At 41.1% G+C, this 20,484-nt stretch overlaps 1 protein-coding gene across 3 annotated transcripts in view; it reads left to right on the top strand.

The window, feature by feature from the left end:
• Positions 1-18,292, top strand: part of KCTD16 (potassium channel tetramerization domain containing 16) — a 279,879-nt gene extending 261,587 nt beyond the window's left edge. For all 3 annotated transcript variants that reach the window (XM_044225246.1, XM_044225238.1, XM_044225240.1), the window contains one exon: positions 17,772-18,292. In XM_044225246.1, coding sequence (XP_044081181.1) covers positions 17,772-18,226 — 455 coding nt within the window. In that variant the 3' untranslated portion in view covers positions 18,227-18,292. The remainder of the gene's footprint in view (positions 1-17,771) is intronic.
• The last annotated feature ends 2,192 nt before the right edge of the window (positions 18,293-20,484 follow it).

The following is a 20,484-nucleotide window of genomic DNA, read 5'->3' as shown; positions in this document are numbered from 1 at the left end:
GGGTAAAGAAAACTCATATTGTATGTATAATTCATTCTCTTTACATGAGGGAAACAGATTAAGGAATAATCTGTAATAATTAGTCATAATAGGTCGGTAGTTATTAATTACTTATAGTTAGTAATAATATATATTGCTAATATATTATCTGTAATAATAATAATAACTGGTAACAACAATGACAAATATGTTTAGTTCAGGGGCCAAACACCAAGGAAAGTACTCTGCATTTACTTCTCAACCTCATGAGGCAGGTACTGCCATGGCTCCTGTTTTCCAGGTGAGCAAACTGAGGTTTGGCACTTGCACAAGTCACGTGAGTGGTAAGTAGAAGTGTGATTGGTACTGGGATCTATCTGATGTCACAGCCCAGGCTCTTCACTACCATGTGAATCTGCCACTTGATTTACACAGCACCTATACTCTACCATATGTGAATTGTTGGTATTTAATAAACCATATGGAAACTTCTTCCTCTGTTCCAAGAATTCTGCTGCAGAGGCTGTTATTCTGTAGATGAAGGAACCCTGTCCTAAAATGTTTACTAACTACTACTTGGTCCTGCTGTTTAAAAAAAAAAAAAAAAAAAAAAAAGGAAAGGAAAAAGAAAGATGCAGAATGTCTTGAATGCTATTGGTTCACTGTTTTTTTGTTTTGTTTTGTTTTTAACTAATCCAGCTTCATGGGCTGGGATGTAATGGAAATATATTAGGAACCCTGTTTCTTGAATAAAAATGCACAAACCAAAGGAATAATATAAAGCCGAACATGTTGAAATCTGTTAATTTTCATTGGTGTTTGAACTCCAGGTTTTGCTCCTCTTTCTGACAACCCAGAGGGTGCAGACTGTCTTCCTGCATTTCAATGTGTTTGCAGCTATTCTCTCTCTGCCTCTGGTAGGGAACGCACAATCAGGTACTCAGATGTGACAGGATGGTGGAAATGAGAAAGTGAAGATGGCACATGGGAAGGAAGTAATTAACCAGAATGCATATTTATCATAGTCTGTCATTGTTTACAAACAATATAATGATTCCTGATTGTAGAATTAAACTCCAGGCTCCCAGTTTGTGAAGTCAATCAAATAACCCCAGCAGGTGCAGATCAGCTGAAGGACTAACCAAGGAAGTCTTCTGATACACAGGATAGGGCTAGGGACAATGAGAACATCTTCTGTCAAAAACAGATCGCTTGTGAAAGATTTCAACCATCCATGTATTGGGATGCCTTTACTGACATAATCATGGCATAATGGGGAAGAATTGAATTTATAAACAGAAAAATTCTCTGCTCTTATACCCAGCTTAGACCCTTTGCTTTCCTGAGCCTCACTTTCCCAAGATATAAAGTGAGAATAAAGAAATGTATGCCATAGAGTACTTGGTCTCTACCTCTACTCCTAGAAGTCACTGTTATCTTTTGCCTGGACTCTGGAATAGCCTCCTAACTGGCTTCCCTACCTCCATTCTTGCTCACCAATAATCCTTCCTCTAGAGAACAAGAAGAGTAAGCTTGTAATAAAGATGAATTAAAGTCATGTAATTCCTCTGTTAAAACTATCTATCGTGAGACACCTGGGTAGCTCAGTTGGTTAGGTGTCTGCCTTCAGCTCAGGTCATGATCCCTGGTCCTGGGATAAAGTCCCAAATTGGGCTCCCTGCTCATTGGGAAGCCTGGTTCTCCCTCTCCCTCTGCCCCTTCTTGTGGACTCTCTCATTCACTCTCTCTCTCAAATCAAGAAGTCTTCTAAAAACAAAACAAAACCCCATTCATCTTAATGCCCTGGTATAAAACCCTAACTCTTGATTGTAGCCTTTGCAGTCCTACTGGGTTTGGTCCCAGTCTGTTTCTCTAACCTCATTTTCTATACTTCCTCCTCTCTCACCACATTCAAGCCATGCAGACTTCCTTTCTGTTCTCTGTATGTGCCATCTTATTCCGACCTCAGGACCTTTGCATTCAAAGCTCCTTTTGCCTATAATGACAGCTACATGATCTTCACAGGCTGGATTCTTTTGGACGCTGGGTCTCTGCTTAAATGTTACCTTTTCTGGAGATGCCAACTGGCCACTCCATATGTTGATTTCAACCCTCTCTCCCCAACTCTCTACATTATATTATCCTGTCTTAGTTTCTTTGCAGCCCTCAACACTATCTGAACTTTTATTATCTTTTACTTGACTATTGTTTATCTATCTTATTAGAATGTAAATCCCTGGGGCTAGGTCTGAACCCATTGCTTAGACAGTGTCTGGTAGAGAGCCATCAGATATTAGTTGAGTGCTGATTGAATAAATACAAGGATCAAATGAGGTATAATGAACGAAAGTGGTTCTATAATCTATAAAGTATTATACAAATAGTAGGTTTCATAATTTATCTCCTGCTAAGTCATGACTCTTCTCAAATCTTTGTCAGAGTGGAATGAGCATAATTTTCAGTCAGAAAGTCTCTTTCAAATGGGAACTTATATTTTATATTTTATATATAATATATATTTATATATATTTATATAAATATGCATATTTATATAAATATATATATTTTTATATATTTCAAATGGGAACTTATATTTTATATTTTAAGTTCCAGGAATTTATATTTTAATGAAAGACAAGAATAACAGAAGACTAAAATTGAATGTCTTATAAAATATGTAAAATATCTTACATTCATATTGCTGAGGTCACTTTTCTGTTTTACACCATGCTAGTCTGTACAACTGTATGGATGCAAGCATGTCACATGGAAGTGTTGAAACAGACATCTTTATGGAATTAGAGGAGAAGCATGGGGGAAAAATGGAATTCGAAATAGTGTTGTGAGGAGAGAGATCAGGCTTTATCAGTTTGGATCTTCTAGAGGCCCATAAGAATTCCCAGATGTAACTCATTACCTTTATCTTCCCCTAGCTACCAACCTTTTCCTCATTCTGGCACCTTTTCATGTACTTGTTGGCTTTTTGTATATTTTCTTTGGAAAAAGGTCTATTCACCTCCTCTGCCCATTTTTTAATAGGGTTTTTTTTTTTCAATTATTGAGTCATAGGAGTTCTTTATATATTTTGGATATTAACCATTTATCATATACTTGGCTTGCAGATACTTTCCCCCATCCCATAGGTTGCCTTTTCATTTTGCTGAATGTTTCTTTAGCTGTACAGAAGCTTCTTTGTTTGATATAGTTCCGCTTAGTGATTTTTGCTTTTACTGTTTGTGCTTTTGGTGTCATATTCAAAAAATCATTTCCAAGACCAGTTGTCAGGGAGATTTTCCCTATGTTTTCTTCTCCAAGTTTTATGGTCTCAGGGTTTATGTTTAAGTCTTTAATCCTTTTTGAGATCAGGTAATCCGTGTCAAAATTCCAATGGCATTTTTGCACAGAAATAGAAAGAAAAATCCAAGATGCCAGGCTGGCTCAGTCAGTGGAACATGCAACTCTTGATCTTGGAGTTCTAAGTTAAACCCCTAAACTGGGTGTAGAGTTTTTTTAAAAAATAAATTAATTAAAATTAAAAAAAGAAAATTAAAATTAAAAAAAGAAAAAGAAATTCTAAAATTTATATAAAGTCCCAAAAGATCCTGAATAGCCAAAGCAATCCTGAAAAAGAAGAACAAGCTTTCTGACCTCAAACTATGTTACAAAGCAATAGAAATCAAAACAGTATGGAAGGGGCGCCTGGGTGGTTCAGGTGGTTAAAGCCTCTGCCTTTGGCTCAGCTCATGATCCCAGGGTCCTGGGATAGAACCTCGAGTCGGGCTTTCTGCTCAGCAGGGAGCAGTGATCTCTGTCAAATAAATAAAATAAATAAAATCTTAAAAAAAAAAAAGGTATGGTATTGGCATAAAAATAAACTAATAATTCAAAAGAACAGAATCAAGAGCCCAGAAATAAACCCTCACATATATATGGTCAACTAACATTTGACAAGGGAGCCAAGAATACTCCATGAGGAAGGTATTTTCTTCAATAAATGGTACTAAGAAAACTGGATAACGACATGCAAAAAAAAAAAAAAATTGGATTCCTATACCACTCTTTTGTTTCTCTCTCTCTCTCTTTCTCAGAGATTTATGTGGGCACCTGAGTGGCTCAGTCAGTTAAGCAGCTGCCTTTGGCTCAGGTCATGATCTTGAGGTCAGGGGACTGAGTCCCCCTTTGGGCTCCCTGCTCATCTAGGAGTCTCTCCCTCTCCGGTTGCCCCTCCCCCTCGCTCAAGCTTGCCTCTCTCGTGCTTGCTCGCTCTCTTTCTCTCTCACACATTTATTTGAAAGGCAGAGAGATAGGGAAACTTAAGCAGACTCTGCTCTGAGCTCAGAGCCCTGTGCAGGGCTCAATCACAGGACCCTGAACCAAAACCAAGAGTCAGCGGCTTAACTGACTATGATACCCAGGCACCCCTGTTTGGGATTTCTTTTTAAAAAGTTCTTTTCCTTGGGGCACCTGGGTGGCTCAGTGGGTTAAAGCCTCTGCCTTCCGCTCAGGTCATGATCCCAGTGTCCTGGGATCAAGCCCCGCATAGGGCTCTCTGCTTAGTGGGGAGCCTGCTTCCTCCTCACTCTGCCTGCCTCTCTGCTTACTTGTGATCTCTGTCAAATAAATAAAATCTTTTTTAAAAAATTAAAATAAAATAAAATAAAAATAAAAAGTTCTTTTCCAGCCATTTTCCAAATGTAAACAATTAAGAATGTGTTGTTGCAGATCTGATTATCAGTTAAGAGGGAATATATTTAATAACCAGAGACCAGGAAATGTAGAATTCAGATCTCTTTCAGCCTAATTTCCCTATGATTATCAGAGGGAGAATTGTTTTCCATCCCTTGCTGTCTAAAAGTTATTAGTGCCAATTAATGTTGGTAGCTTTTGCTTTCATTTAAATTGGATATACCTGTCAAACCACTTCAAAGACTGTTTTAAGTGAATTAACCATGGAGATAATGGTGGGTTCCATGATTTTTTTTGGGGGGGGGTGGACTCTGTGATTAAAGGATGTTTCTCCCCATCATGGAAGAGTGAGTTGGGCAATTTTATGAGGTTGTGCATTTGTGTGTAATTACTATGACTTAAGAGAAACAGGAAGGGGTGCCTGGGTGCCTCAGTCAGTTGAGCACTGGGTTCTTGATTTTGGCTCAGGTCATGATCTCAGGGTTATGAGCCCCAGGTTGGGTTCTGCATTTAGCAGGGAATCTGATATTCTTTCTCCCTCTCCCTCTGCCCCTCCCTCTGCTCATGTGCAGTCTTTCTTTCACACAAACTCTTTCTCTCTAATAACTAAAATCTTAAAAAAAGAAACAGGAAAATCATATATAAAGGTGTAACAGTGAACTATCATTACTGTTTTATGCTCTTTCGAGAATTTACCCTCTTTCAGGAATTCTTACTGCCCTTAGAGTCACTGCAGCTCACATACGGCAATTCTTGCCCCAGAGCTATGGGGGGTGGGGGGTGGGGGATGAGAGCTTACCTACTAATTGTTCTTCAGTGATGTTTTCCTAATTATTATCAGTCTGTGCAAACGGGATCAATGCTTTGGTAAAGAGCCCATAATGACACTAGAAAGCAGAGATCTGGGTTATGTAATAGGAAAACAAAGAAAAGCAGAAGAAAATAAGAAGTTACCTATCCAGTTACCATTATTGAAATTACCTTTTAAGTATTTCATGACTGTGACTGCTATCAACATTGCCAATTTAGGTATCAAGATAAAAATTTAAATTTTTCTTTAAAAAAAAAAACCATTATTCGATGGGCATTGAATATATTCTAGGCACTGTAGGCATGCTGTGGACAAATAGCATTTAATTCTCATCCTCCTACAAAAGAAGTACTGTTATTTCTAACATTTATAGATGAGGAAACTGCAAGTCACCAGCAGAGTTGTGCCCCATTGTGGTGTCTTTGATTCTAAAGCCCAAGTTCTAAACCATGGGGTTTTAATTACTGCCTGACTTGTTATGATGGAAATTCCAAGCCTGCATCTCAGCTTGTCTCTTGAAGATTGAGGTTAGTTGTTTACCAGCTCTATCCCTTAGTTAGCTCTTCTGTAAAATGTAACAGTAGAGCCTACTCCATAGGGGTGTTTTAAATCTCAAATGAGATTCTGCAAGGAAAGTATAGAACAACACTTGGAATGTACTAAACACTCAATTTAACTTCGTTTCTTATTATTACATGATTATTAATATAGGCTGTAGCTGTGTGGGGAAAGTCTTTGGGTAGAACCACCATTGTCCCATTTTGAAATCCTAGTGAAAGGAACAGTAATGAACCAGTGGCCAATTAGCAGAGATAACATGTTCAGACAGAGCTGCTAAATTGTGTAAATCTTACTCTGTTATCTGAAGATAGCCTGGTAGAGATGAAGTGTTTTTGTTTTTCCATTTTATGAAAGGTGAAAAGGCAACTCAGTTTTTTTCACTTCCTTTCATTTTGCCTCTTTTGGAACTTACTGTGAATGGAAGGATTGTTTCTGCCCAGTATGAAATATGAAATGCTGCATATTTCAAATGCTCCTATGAAATATGCAGCATTTCATAGGAGCATCAGAGTATAACAGTGGAACAAGTAATAGTCTTGGAGTCAGATCTACCAAAAATCAAATCCTAGTTTCACCTTTTACTAGCTTTGTGACTCATGAGCAAATTAGTCAAATTTGTGGAATTCCATTTTCTTACCATAAAATAAGAATACTACTTACCTTAGAATAGTAGTTCTCAACTAGAGGTGATTTTGCTGCCCAGAGGACATTTGGCAGTACCCAGAGTTTTTTAGTTCTTCAACTGAAGAAGGGAGTAAGTAGAGAATAGTGATAGAGGCCAGGGATGGTCTGCTGATACAGATCCTGTGATGTACAGGATAGCCCCCAGAGCAAAGAACTATTCTGCGCAAATGTCAATAATGGGAAACCTTGCCTTAGACTGTTGTTAGAGCAAAATATTTGTAAAGCACTTAGCATTGCACATGACACGTGGTACGTTCTCGTTTTTCATTAATGCCTTTTGTGAATTCCTAGGCTTCCTCTGTCACGTCCAAACATTGTGATAAACTAATTCACACTGAGGTGTCAGACTTGTTCTCACACTTTAAAATAAGGCCTTTGAGATGTGGACTCTGAGTAAATCTCTGGAATTTGAGTCTTCCTGAGAGCTAGGGAAGTGTGGTCCCTTGGAGCCTCCTATTCAGGAGGTGGGAATTAGGTGGTGGAATTCCTTAAGTCTCTTCACTGGTTATCGTGATTCAGTGAGTTGGTGCAGGTAAAGTGCCAGGCCCTGTGTCTGGCTCAGAGTTAGGTACAAACACAGGTCTGCATTATCCTCAGGTAGAGGTTCCATTCATGCTCCCTCCTTCTTTGTCTTTGCCTCTCTGTCTATCTCGCTCACCATTTCTCTCTCTCTCTACCATTTTTCTCTCTCTGACCATTAGGTGTGTGATCATATGGCAGGAATCTGCTCTCTCCAGACCCTTCTGTCTTGTGCTCATCTTGACTGTACTCGGCAGTGGACTCTTGCTGCGAGTTTTCTCACCCCAGATGAAAGATTGTCCAGATATGAAACCCTCAAAAGTTGGAGGTGATATTTGCTTGTTAGCGCTCCACACCTTCCAAGCTGTGTCTCTGGCAAGATCTCAGACACGGCTCCAGACTTGGAGTTTGGCTTTGACACTTACTCTTGGGCTCCTTTCTTTCTCATTATAAAACTAGGGTACTCAGGGGCCTCTGAGGTCCTTTCCTGGTCTGGCACCCCAAGGATCTGTGTGGGCCTGCTTGCAGTGAGCTCTGCACCATGATCCAGGTGATCCTTCTCATGGCTGGCCGTGCTTCTCATTGTCTAAAGTTTTCTGGTCAACCTAACTCCCTTTAAAGTAGTTCATGACTTACAAAGATCTTTAAGACACTTTTATGTTATCCGTGACTCTCATAAATTCTCAGGGTTCTCTAGCCTGTAAACAACTTCTCTGGGTTAATTTGGCTTTTTTTTTTTTTTTTTTTTTTTAATTCTACCAGGAGGATCAATAGAAGTTTAGGTTTGCAATTGCCAATAAACAATAGATCATTGTGTTTTTATTTTTTTTCCCTTTTGAGAAGGTATCGCATATTGGTTGGTTATTTAAAATTCATTAAGCAGGAGCGCGTGGGTGGCTCAGTGGGTTAGGGCCTCTGCCTTCCGCTCGGGTCATGGTCCCAGGGTTCTGGGATCGAACCCACGTCGGGCTTTCTGTTTGGCGGGGAGCCTGCTCCCTCCTCTCTCTCTCTCTCTGCCTGCCTCTCTGCCTACTTGTGATCTCTGTCTGTCAAATAAATAAATAAATTATAAAAAAAAATTCATTAAGCAGTATTAGTAACTATTCTATCATAATTAACTGGCAAAGGGTTTTTTTCCTGTACGAATTGGGTGCATACTTGAGGTACTGCTGACTGCTACCAGGGCAGCTGTGGTGGCACTGATGCATGGTGGAGGGAGACAGCGTGCCCACACATCAGGAAGAGCAACTGTGACACTTCATTTCGGCGCTTTCAGTTCTTTCTAGTCAGCTCAGAGAGCAGAATTAAGATTTCTTATATAAGTATAATGGTAACAGTCGTGTGGATTTTCAAGTTGTTCAGTTGGCTGATTACTTCTAAAAGTGACTGAAGTGCTGAAATCACTGGGGCTATCATGTCTTAAAGTCAACACTTCCACCTTTGGGGCCTATTAGAATTTTTAGTATTTCTGATAGAAAACTTCGTTGGGGGCACCTTGGTGGCTCAGTGGGTTAAACCCCTGCCTTCAGCTCAGGTCATGATCTCAGGGTCCTGGGATCGAGCCCCGCATCAGGCTCTCTCCTCAGCGGGGAGCCTGCTTCCCCCTTTCTGCCTGCCTCTCTGCCTTGTGATCTTTCTCTCTCTCTGTCTGTCAAAAAATTAATAAAATCTTAAAAAAGAAAAGAAAAGAAAAGAAAACTCTCGTGGAATTGAATACTGTCCCCCCAAAAGAGCAGAGGCTTTGTACTAAAAGATCTGAATTGGAATTCTCAGTTTGTCACTTGTCCATTCTTTAACTGGATTGGGTAATTGACCACTTTGACCTACAATCTCCTCTTCCATAAAAAGGAAAGAAGAACATCCACCTTATATAATATTGTGAAGATTATATATGGTGCTGAGCACTACAATCAGCACAAAGGGGGCCCTCAATAAATTAGATCTATTATTATGCTAAGTTTCTGGTTTTGGAGGTATAGCTGTCACCCACGCCAAGACTGACTGTGTACAACAGGTGGCAGGAGAGCCTGAGTGTCTTCTGAGAGTGTTAGTCAACTTTGTTGGAACTAGGTAGAGAAGAGGTACCATTCACTAAAGAAACTATTTCTCTCTAAAGTAATTTAGCTATGTGGGAGTACTTGCCCCTGAAGAACTGGCCAGCGTTAGTGCTAGAGTTACACAAGTGCTAGAGAATGACACAGGTAAATTAGACATTCAGTTATATGAATGTGATGTTGTGTTCAAGACTCTTACCATATTTAAGACAAAACTAACTCATAGATTAAGCAAAGAGAATTTCTGGTTTATGAAATTAGAAGCCTAGGAATGGGGCCAACGTGAGACAACACAGACACAGTCAGTTCTATCTCTTGACTATGCTCAGCTTTGCCTGTCTTGCTTGGCTTCTTTGTGCATGAATGTCCTCTTGCCAACCTGTAGGGAAGGTGCCCAGTGAACTCATGCTCCCCTATCTTGGCAACAGCCCATATCATAGAATATATATTACCCATAAACTCCAGTGACTCAGTTTCAGTTAAGACTCAGGTTAACTTGGGTCTCATGGTTGAAAATGGGAAGTTCACATATGGATCAGATGTCCACCCTTGTGGCTAGGCATGGCAGTATGGGTGATGGTCCTTTCAGGAGCACATGGAGTTAGGAAGAGGTAGTTCCCAAAAGGGAGAAAAACGGTGTTTCGGGCACCTGGGAGGCTCACTTGGTTAAGCGACTGCCTTTGGCTCAAGTCATAATTCCAGAGTCCTGGGATCGAGTTTCCCACAGGGCTCCCAGCTCCATAGGGAGTCTGCTTCTCCCTGTGACCTTCTCCCCTCTCATGCTCTCTTTCTTTTTTTTTTTTAATTTTTTTTAAAGATTTTATTTATTTATTTGACAGAGAGAGATCACAAGTAGGCAGAGAGGCAGGCAGAGAGAGAGAAAGGGAAGCAGGCTCCCTGCTGAGCAGAGAGCCCAATGCGGGACTCGATCCCAGGACCCTGAGATCATGACCTGAGCCGAAGGCAGTGGCTTAACCCACTGAGCCACCCAGGCACCCTCATGCTCTCTTTCTTAAAAAAAAAAGGGGGGGGAGTGTTTCTACTGAAAAGGGGACAAACAATCCCTATAATAATGACATACACATTTCATTCTAAGAGACAGAAGACCCTTAGATGTTGATTGAGAGGCGTTATGGGGCGGGGGGTTGTTCGGACCCCTAATTCAAACTCTTGAAAAATCAGTAAAGAAAAATGTGAAAGGCAGTGGCCACACTAGAGGCCCTGGGTAGGAAAAGGGATCAGGATGGGCTGTGGGACTTGCCTATGAAACAGGGCAATGAGGACTTTGGGGGCAGGAGTAACTAAGTAGGATCTTAACAGAGAAATGCTAAGACTAGGAGGAGGAAATACAGTAGGCAGGAAGAAAGGAAGAAAAGGGCAAAAAACACCTGGAAAATGAGGTAGGGGTGTTATCCAGGAACATTGGAAGAGCAAGGCAATAGGCCAGGAGGCCAGAATTCAGGATTTCCTGCCTTATAGCACACCATCACATTGCTTTATTCAGTTTATTTCACAACTGAAAATCCTGAGCTGGGAGGGTATGACTGAGCATCACCACATTGGAGAACAGTATGAATAGAGACCCATGATAGAATGGTTAGGAAAGTTAATTTTTACTGAAGTTGTATAATGGCTCTAAGGATTTTTTCTGTGTCTGCATCAATAAAATCATTGAATGATGATCAGTTAAAAAATTATATATGTATGTATACACACAAGCACATACATACATTGATTCAATTCTGGATATGCCTGTGGATCCTGCTGTTACCTATTGTTGTTACATGCCTAGTGGTATGCCTAAATATTTTCCATTTTAACTACTTTGGCATGTCAAGATTTCTCTTTCCTCTGTGTGTGTGGAAGGTTTACTGTCTCTTTCACACACCCTAAACCAAAATTTATTTTCTGTGCCATCATCCATCTCCTCTTCCGTTCATTTGTCATGCATCTACTACGAGGTGCCCTGAAACTCTAGTCTGTATGTGGCTTGGAGTTTGCCCGAAAGGAACAAACAGGGGCTCTATAGTCAGGTGTGGGGAAACAAACATTGAACAAATAAATGTAGAAATGCCTCCCTAATCACCCATGGTGATGGTGCAGAAGAGGTAAGCTGGAGATTGGGACTGGCTTCAACTGGGGTGGGGGGTAGAGGTGAGGCTGCTCTGAGAAAGGGATGTCTACACTGAGCACTGGAGGACAAAAAGGAACTAAACAGGTGAATATCAGAAATATAACTGTTTGTGGCAGAAGGAGAGCAAATACAAAACCCTAAGGTATAAGAAAGGGCAGCAGGGCAGGAACTGAACTCAGTGAGAGCTTTCTGTTGTTTCCATTTCCCAACTCCTGTGTCTGAGCACAGGTTCTGGCAGGTCAAGAACTGTCTTTCTTTTCTTTCCCATCCCTGGCAGGGTCAGCACACTCTTATTAAGCTGTTGTCTCTCAGTTCCAAATCCACTTCTTGATTCTGCCTTGTGATGCTGGGGCTGCGATTCAGCTAACCACACTTTGCATTGGCCCAGCAGGCTTCCCCTTGGGGCCTGTGCTGTCACAGGGTTTGCGAGAGAAAGGCTGGAGGACAGGAGCAGAGGAGGGACTCCTTGTCAACATACTGTTCATCAGCATCAACCCAGCTTTTATTTGTTTATTTTATTACCAGAAGTAGTTAGTCCCAGTTCGCAATTTTGTTTTGTTCTGTACCCTGCAGAGCCAGGCCCTTCAGAGATACCAGGACTGACAGGCAACGTGCCCTCCTTGGATACCTAGGCATAACCTCCACATGGTGGCTCTTGCAAGCTTCCAGGTTCTGATAACCCCGTCTTCGATTTGTCTCCCCAGCCCTAGAAGTGGTGGCTGCCTCCTGCAGTCTTTCTGCGTCTTTTTCACCCCTCCAGTACCTGTTTTACTAATTCCTTATATTAAATTCTCCCTATGAAGATTACAGGTACAATGCCTGTTTTCTCGACTGGCCCTGACTAATGTATGAGTGATTTTAACCGTCTGCTCTTACCCAAATTTGCCACCTTTTAATGAGGAGCCCCAGCTGGGCCCATCCAAGGACAAATGTCCAAGAGTGGAAAGGAAGCAAGAAAGGATGATTATCAAGCCGGAAAATGTATTTTCTCAGAAGCTTGCACAGCCTGCCTATTCCCAATCTCTACTACGAAATATCTTCTCCAAGGTTAGCAGAATTATAAAAACATCAATTTGGCCATTATTGACTTTTCAGCTGGGATACCAGGAAAGTCTTTCAGCAGCCTCCATAAATTAGATCTGGCCACCTAGCTCCCAGACTGGCAGGCTCCTCCATCATTGACAGAGAAGACAGGGGAAAGCAGTTTTCCCAGCTGTTGCTGTAAATGATGTGCATTGTGTTCACAACCATTAGCAGGTGGAGAATTTGAAGTGTGGGTAGATTGCAGAGCTGCCTCTTTTAAAAATGCATAAGCACTTTGTGAGTTTGCTAAGTCATGTTTCACTCAGCTTGGTTTGAATTTTTCATAGGGGAGAAGTATTCTGTAGTCTCTCCTCTTTTATTCCTTCTTTATCAGTAAGGACATCTGCAGTTAGGACTATGGTCCAAAGGGGCCACATACAATCATACAACTTGCCTGACTGGTCCTCAGTTTTTCAGAGTTGTAAAATGTTGGAAGATTTGAGTTTTAAGGACTTAGGGTGATTTAGGGTCCTGTTCCTCCCCCCCCCCTTAATCCAAAATACAGATTATTCCTGGCTCTGGGTTTGAATTTACTTGATGTGTTTTCAAGCAAATTGTTATTCCAGAAGACTCATCCATTTGTGAAATTGTAGGCACTGTGCAGTAAAGGAAACTTCTTTCCAAAACTGTCCCCTGGTCATATACTGTGTGCCAGACACTGCACATGCTTGTGGTTACTCTGTCCTCCCACAGCAAATCCAGGCATTAGTAAATGTCATTATACATTTTCTCGATGAGTCTAGCGTCAGCATCAGTGCCCTTCCTCACATGATGTTCCAGCCAGACCTAAGAATTGATTGTAGAGCATATTGGGGGAAACATACCAAATCCTGTCAAACATGCTCCTCCTTTGTGTGGTTTATGTAGGTTAGTGCCTGGCTTTTAGTAGAGCAAATAGGTATGAATGAATAGAACATTTACTGGGTGCTTCAAACCATGAGACACCTTTACATTAATTGTCTCGTTTCATTTTTCTAAAACCTCTGTGAGGGAGATACTATTATTACTTTTAAAGATTTTGTTGATTTATTTGACAGAGAGAGATATATCACAAGTAGGGAGAACAGCAGGCAGAGAGAGAGGGGAAAGCAGGCTTCCTGTTGAGTAGAGAGCCCGATGAAGGGCTCGATCCCAGGACCCTGAGATCATGACCCGAGCCAAAGGCAGAGGCTTAACCCACTGAGACAGACACGCAGGCACCCTGGGAGTTACTATTATTAGCCTCACTTTTTAGATGAGTAAATTAAGGCTCAGGGAGGTGAAGAATTTTTTATCCAAACTGACAAATTGTGGGGCCTGATTCTGGAGTCTGCAATCTGTGCTGCTGCATTATGATTTTGATACAATTTAACACGTGTGTTTGGGTCATCCATTCATTCCGCAAACAGTTATCAAACCTCTGTTATGTGCCAGGCACCAAAAATGATATAATATCCAACAAATTAAGCAGTGGCTTATTTAAAAATAAAGTAGAGGGCTGCCTGAGTGGCTCAGTGGGTTAAGCCTCTGCCTTCAGCTCAGGTCATGATCTCAGGGTCCTGGAATCGAGTCCCGCATCCGGCTCTCTGCTAGGCAGGGAGCCTGCTTCCTCCTTCCTCTCTTTCTCTCTCTCTTTCCCTCTCTGCCTACTCGTAATCTCTCTCTGTCAAATAAATAAAATCTTAAAAAAAAAAAAAGTAGAGCTATTGTGCTTTTTGACCATTAGTCTGTTAATAAACCCTTCAAAAGACATTAGATTTTTTTTTACCCTTTTAATATCAATAAATGAGACTTTTCTTGGGATGAAATGGTTTCTTTCCTACATCTGCCTAATCAGTTGTAACCTGTTTTCTCTTCAAATGGAGAAAATTATTCCAGTTGGTATTGAAACCTCAGCTGATGGGGAGCAAAAGTATATTGTAATGAGATCATAATTTGCTATAATTGGGGAGATTCTAGAATACCTTGAGTTACAGAATTGACCCTTCACAGCTCCTTCCACATCTGCCAGGACTGGTGAGCACATGTCAGTGGGGCTGCAAGGGCAAACGGGTCCACAGCCCACACACGTTACTTCTCTGCCATGGTTTAAAACCTCTGCTCTGGTCAAGTTCTTGGGAAGGGGGTAATGAGACAGACAGTGCTCTGCCCCCCCCCAAAAAAACCAGAGTGGTTATCTTCTCACATTTAACTGGTTTTAAATTTCATGATGACTCTTCACACAGGACCTCCAGCTGCATTCATACCATCTTTTCCTTGATTTAATATATGGACTTCAGAAGCCTTTTTATGAATTGTCTTGCTGAAAATGTTAAAACATTCAAATGTTCTCATAAAATATTGAAACATGTTGTAGTATAACAGGCTTCACTAAAATTAAGTTGTTCAATTTCCCTTTAATAGTGATAGCTCCTAGAATAAGTAGAAAGTAATATTTCTATTTGCCTGGAAGCTGGAGGATCCCAGCTGACATTTAAACCCTTGATCATCGTGGCAGTTCAGGGAAGACCGCTGCATCCGCTCTGCATTCTGGCCTTAGACATGCAGTGGAGGGTTGTGTGCAGTTTTTCACAGAAACATGCAGGGCTCCCTCCCATGGTGGTGTTTGTGTTGTTAAATTGCCCTTTAGAAAAGCCTTAGGGGAGCGCCTGGGTGACTCAGTGGGTTAAGCCTCTGCCTTTGGCTCTGGTCATGATCTCAGGGTCCAGGGATGGAGCCCTGCATAGGGCTCTCTGCTCAGCAGGGAGCCTGCTTCCTCCTCTCTCTCTGCCTGCCTCTCAGCTTGTTTGTGATCTCTCTCTGTCAAATAAGTAAATAAAATCTTTAAAAAAAAAAAAAAAAAAGCCTTAGGTTTCCCTAAGTCATGAAACGACTTTACAGTGGGGAAGGTAACTCTTGGGGAGAAAAATACAGACTTGTCTTTCTACTGGTTCAGCAGGGTTTATAGCCAAAATAGTTCATCATCTTGTTTTAAGGTAATGCGCAGGCATATCTCAGCAGATATGTCTTCTTCTCCTTTCTGTCTCCTCTTTCCTCTCCTTTTTTTCTTCTTCTATTTTTTTAAGGCTTAGGTTAGTTTCTGAACTTTTCTCATAAAGGATCAAACTAGACCAGGTCTGGATTGATAATGATTACCTTGTTTTTACCCAATGCATTGGAGCCATTTCTCCATCAAGTCCTATTAGTCTAGGGATGGCTGGGTTTGGAGAGGTAGAGGCAGATTCTGCCTTTGGAAGAAGAAAAATGATACCCTCAGAATCTGGGCTGGCAGAGAAAAGATTTCCTATTGCTGATATTTGCCGTCAGCAGCTGGTATATGTTGAGCAGTTTCTCTGTTTCATGGAAGATATTTACTGGTAATAGCCAGGGATAAGTAGGACATTATTGCTGTGGTGATTCCTTTTGGCTAATTGGATTGTTGCATTTCATTTAATGGGTATATAAATACAATGATTACTCAGTCACATTTTAAAAAGTGGTTTGAAAGAGTGGATATACTTCAGAGATAATTTTGGAGTTGCGATTTATAAGGGACTTCTTTTTACTCCTTCTGGAAAATACGTTAAGTCTCCATAAATAGTTAAATCATTCAGTATATGGATAACAGGCCTTTAACAAGAAGACAGGATATAACTTTCCTATTAGTTTCCATTCTAGGTTTCCTCTACTTTGACCATATTAGAGGTGCCAGTAAAGTAGGATCTTATTATAATGTGATTGATTGATTATGAGAGTAAGATATAGCACAAATCAAACTGGGTCTCCTTTTAAACATATGTAGATACTACATTATCCTTGTCCTCAATATTAGCATTATAAAGGGGATTCATTTCCTTTCATTTTTATGGCTTAAGTGCAGTGAACTATATGAAATAGCCTAGCATATAATGTATGATAAGTAAATAGTATCAAGTTCATGACCTAAGAAGACTGAATGTTCAGGGGATAGAAGGCTGGGAGAAGTGACTTATGTTTAGGAACTTGCTTTGTGCCGTAACTGTGGATTTTCTAGCTCAGGGAGCCACCAGCTGTGTATCTGAAAAATGGGTCTGTCTCCAAATAGCTGATTACAATGCGGTGAATAAAAACTGAGGGGAGTAGGGAGAGAGGTACTCATGCTGGCTTAAATTTAAGATAGTGGATTATGTAACTTAAAAGTCCACTGACAGGACCAGCTCCAGGTGCAGCTGAATCCAGGTACTTAAACATTACTAGAAGGATACAGCCTTTACTGAGTTTCTACACCATACTCTGAGCCACTTGCTGGAATTACAACAATGGACACTTGACTGTGCCCAGCTTGGAGAGTTAATGATGAGTAGCTGAAATGAATAAAGTGAAAAAGAATATCGGAATGTGATTTGTGCAATATTAGAGGCACTTACAAAACAAAACCATAATTCAGAGGAGGAAATGATAAATATTTTTGAGGAGAGGTAAATAGACACTTCAGAGAGAGATGTTAAACCCTGAACATTGTTTTTAAAGAAAAGCAGGAATTTTACCATCCCACAAGTTGAAAAAAAAACAAATGGTTAGTTGCTTTGGTTGTGGTATTTGGGAAATCTGCATTCAAATCCCAGCGCTGCCACTTACAAAATGTGCGAACTAGGGCATGTTTCTTAAATTCTCAGGGTCTTAGTTTCCTTGTGTGAAATCTAGGAGTGGAGCTACTTGTAGAATTATCATGAGGCTCCCGTGAGATGATGGGTACCCAGAGCTTACTTGGGGGACTGGCACAGAGTAAGCCCCCCCGACTCTTGTAGACTGCCGTTGTTGTATTGGACTGCAATAACGTAGAGCTCTGGATCCAGGCTTAACACCAGCCATGGTAAAATCAGTTAGCATTTATTGAGAGTTTACTGTGTGCTATGTACCTCGTTAAGAATTTCACTTGATTTATCTATACTCTCTCTACAACTCTAGGAAGTAGGCAACTGATTATCCTCATCTCCCAGGGGAAGAGACAGAAGCTTTGAGAATGTAAGGGGACTGCCAAGGTGACAAGATTGGTACATGGTGTAGCTAAGTAGCTGGCTGCAGTGCCTGTGGACAGAAGCCCAGCATGCAGTTACGAACTTCCTTCTTGCAGTGCACTTGACTTTTAGGTGCTCATGTTGCAGCCTATCCTGTGTGCCACCCCACTTCTTGTAAATATATGGTTGTGGACACTTGTAAGTGTGTGTGTGTGTGTGTGTATGTGTGCGCGCGCAGGTGCTGTGCTGCTCCTCTGGGCTGAGCTGGCTGACATTAACCCCTTGGGTGCTGTGCTTGCTTGCAGGTGAGCCTTCGAGGTGGTCACCCTCTCACTGCGACTGTTGCTGCAAGAACGCCACAGGTGACAAAGAAGGGGAGAGCGGCACATCTTGCAACGACCTCTCCACCTCCAGCTGTGACAGTCAGTCTGAGGCCAGCTCTCCCCAGGAGACAGTCATCTGTGGGCCCGTGACACGCCAGACCAACATCCAGACTCTGGACCGTCCCATCAAGAAGGGACCCGTGCAGCTGATCCAACAGTCCGAGATGCGGCGGAAAAGCGATCTGCTCCGGACTCTGACTTCGGGCTCCAGGGAGTCGAACATGAGCAGCAAAAAAAAAGCTGTTAAGGAAAAGCTCTCAATTGAGGAAGAGCTGGAGAAATGCATCCAGGATTTCCTAAAGATCAAAATCCCAGATAGGTTCCCTGAGAGAAAACATCCTTGGCAATCTGAACTTTTACGGAAGTATCATCTATAGGGGAGGGCCGGGGGTGGGAGAAGAAACGAATTGTGTCACCATTTGGAAATAAACCTCCTAACGAAATTCGTATTCGAAAAGGAAAGTAACAACTAACAATATGTTTGTTAGAACACAGTAGCCCATTGATATACTACTGCCTATTGACCTAGTTCACCTTAACATTTAAATCCACAGGGTAGATTTCTTTCCAGATGTGGAATGATAAGAAAATCTCTTTTTGGTTCCTTGTTTGTGTGTTTACTGGATACCATGTGCTGAGTATCTTATGTACAACGAGAGCCGGCTACCGAAGAGTAGCTGAGAGGCTTTGGGAGTCCTTGATCCCAAACTAGGTTTTTCTCTCATCTTCTACCTCCCTCCTTTGAATGAGAATGTGGTAGAAAGAGATCTGGCCCAATGGCATGTTTGGGTTTTTTAATTTTCCTTTTCCCTTTTGTTTATGTGGTGAGGGGGGAAATGGCAGATTTATATGACTTTTCACTCAAATCTATCACGTGCCAGTTTATATTGATGCCGTACGCAGGAGTATTTGTGCGACACAAGCACAATGATGTCTGCACGCACACACAGCACACGTGTCCCCAGGGCCTGGATATACTAAGGGGAACACCCCTGCTCCCAGCAGCACTCTCTTGGACTACTTTAGACACAGATGAGCCTCTGCTCCTTTCTTAAAACCCTTCTGGGAAGATTTCCCAGCCTCTCTTGGCAACACTTTCCAACATCGAGTAACCCTGGTCGTCAACAAATTGTCTTCCTTATTTTGAAATTAACACCCTCAGGCTCCATTTTACAGTTTTGCTCTTTCTCTGCACTAGGAGAGGGCGAGAAGAGCTTAGTAAAACATTCTTTGTATTAAAGAAACAAACATTCGTATCCACAAAAACTATGACTCAGTGACCCCACACTCAGCCTTCTCTACCCTGAGCTGAGTTACCTCCCGTTTCTCAATGTTTTCAGAGTACTTACTACCCATGTTTTAATGGTGTGGCCTTTTCATGTGACCCACATTCAGTTCTCTGCATCCCTGTGTAGTTGTGGAAGTAAGAACAACACACAGTACTTGAATAAGGGTCCGGCCTTTTGTTTCCTTAAGAGGGAATTGTATTCCACACATCACCTAATAATTTCTCATGACTTTTTTTTTTTTCAACTACAGTGCTACGTTGTTACTTTCTTGTAGCCAGTTTTGTCTGTGGGATTTGGGGATTTGGCTGTGCCTATACTATGATTTGGCTGTCATTTCCCTGATGTCTGTGAAAAGCCCAACTATATAACTAAAGCTTCAGAATTAAGGTTTTGGCTTTCTAAACTATCTTTCTCGAATACATCTTTGACCTGTATAGACACAGCCAAAAAGAAACTGTTGATAGCCATCTACCCGTATGACTCTGTATTCTACACGTACCAATAGCTCTTTCATAGGCTTGTGGTAAATGAAGATTAAAAACCCATTTTTATTTTTAGCATTCCTCATGCATTTCAGTGGGAACTTAAAAAATGATTTTTCAAGCATTATTTGTGTGCCAAGCACTCTTAATATTTTTTATTGTGTGTGTGTGTGTATGTATATATGTGTGACAGGTAATAAAGGCAACTAGATAATGTCTGTAGGAGGGAATATAATAACCAATTGCTTCCTCTTGAAATATTTTGTTGATGCACATTTATTATGTAGGAGGTTCTCTCTTGGTTCCTGTTATGAGTGACCATGAGTACATGGGTATCTTCCTGAGTTTTTTTAATTCTTACCCTCACATCTGGGCCACAGACTCAGCTGATGTTTTCTGATCCTAAGACTCAAATGGAATTTAAAGGTCTACTTGAGTGAAAAAGAAAGTTCATTTGGGGAGTTGAGTTGTCAGGAGAATTATCATTTATGAATTTAAGTGGTGTTCTTTTATGGGTTAATACATTAGCAGGCATTTGTTCTTAACTACAGCATAGTTTTCAAGGCTCTACCAATGTGTCTTCTTTCCTTTCAATGTTTCTTAATATCACATCATCCTGTTAATAGAGGATCCTGCAAGAATCACAGAATTTAATGGCTCAAATGGAAGTTGAAGATAGATAAAATATCTTCAAACTTATGTAGGTCAGATGATGTTTGTGGCCCTATTGGAGTCTGAGATCTGCATAAAGTGGCCAAGTTCCAATTTCCTTAAATTTCAGACCTAACTCTAATGGTAGTAAGATAGAGATACACTGGTAAGAACTAAAGAAGGAGGAAGATATCAGACAACCCACTACTTCCA

This window comes from Neovison vison, chromosome 1, assembly GCF_020171115.1.
Source record: "Neovison vison isolate M4711 chromosome 1, ASM_NN_V1, whole genome shotgun sequence".
NCBI lineage: Eukaryota > Metazoa > Chordata > Mammalia > Carnivora > Mustelidae > Neogale > Neogale vison.
The sequence above is the reverse complement of the archived record's forward strand: the minus strand, read 5'-3'. Positions and strand labels throughout refer to the sequence as shown.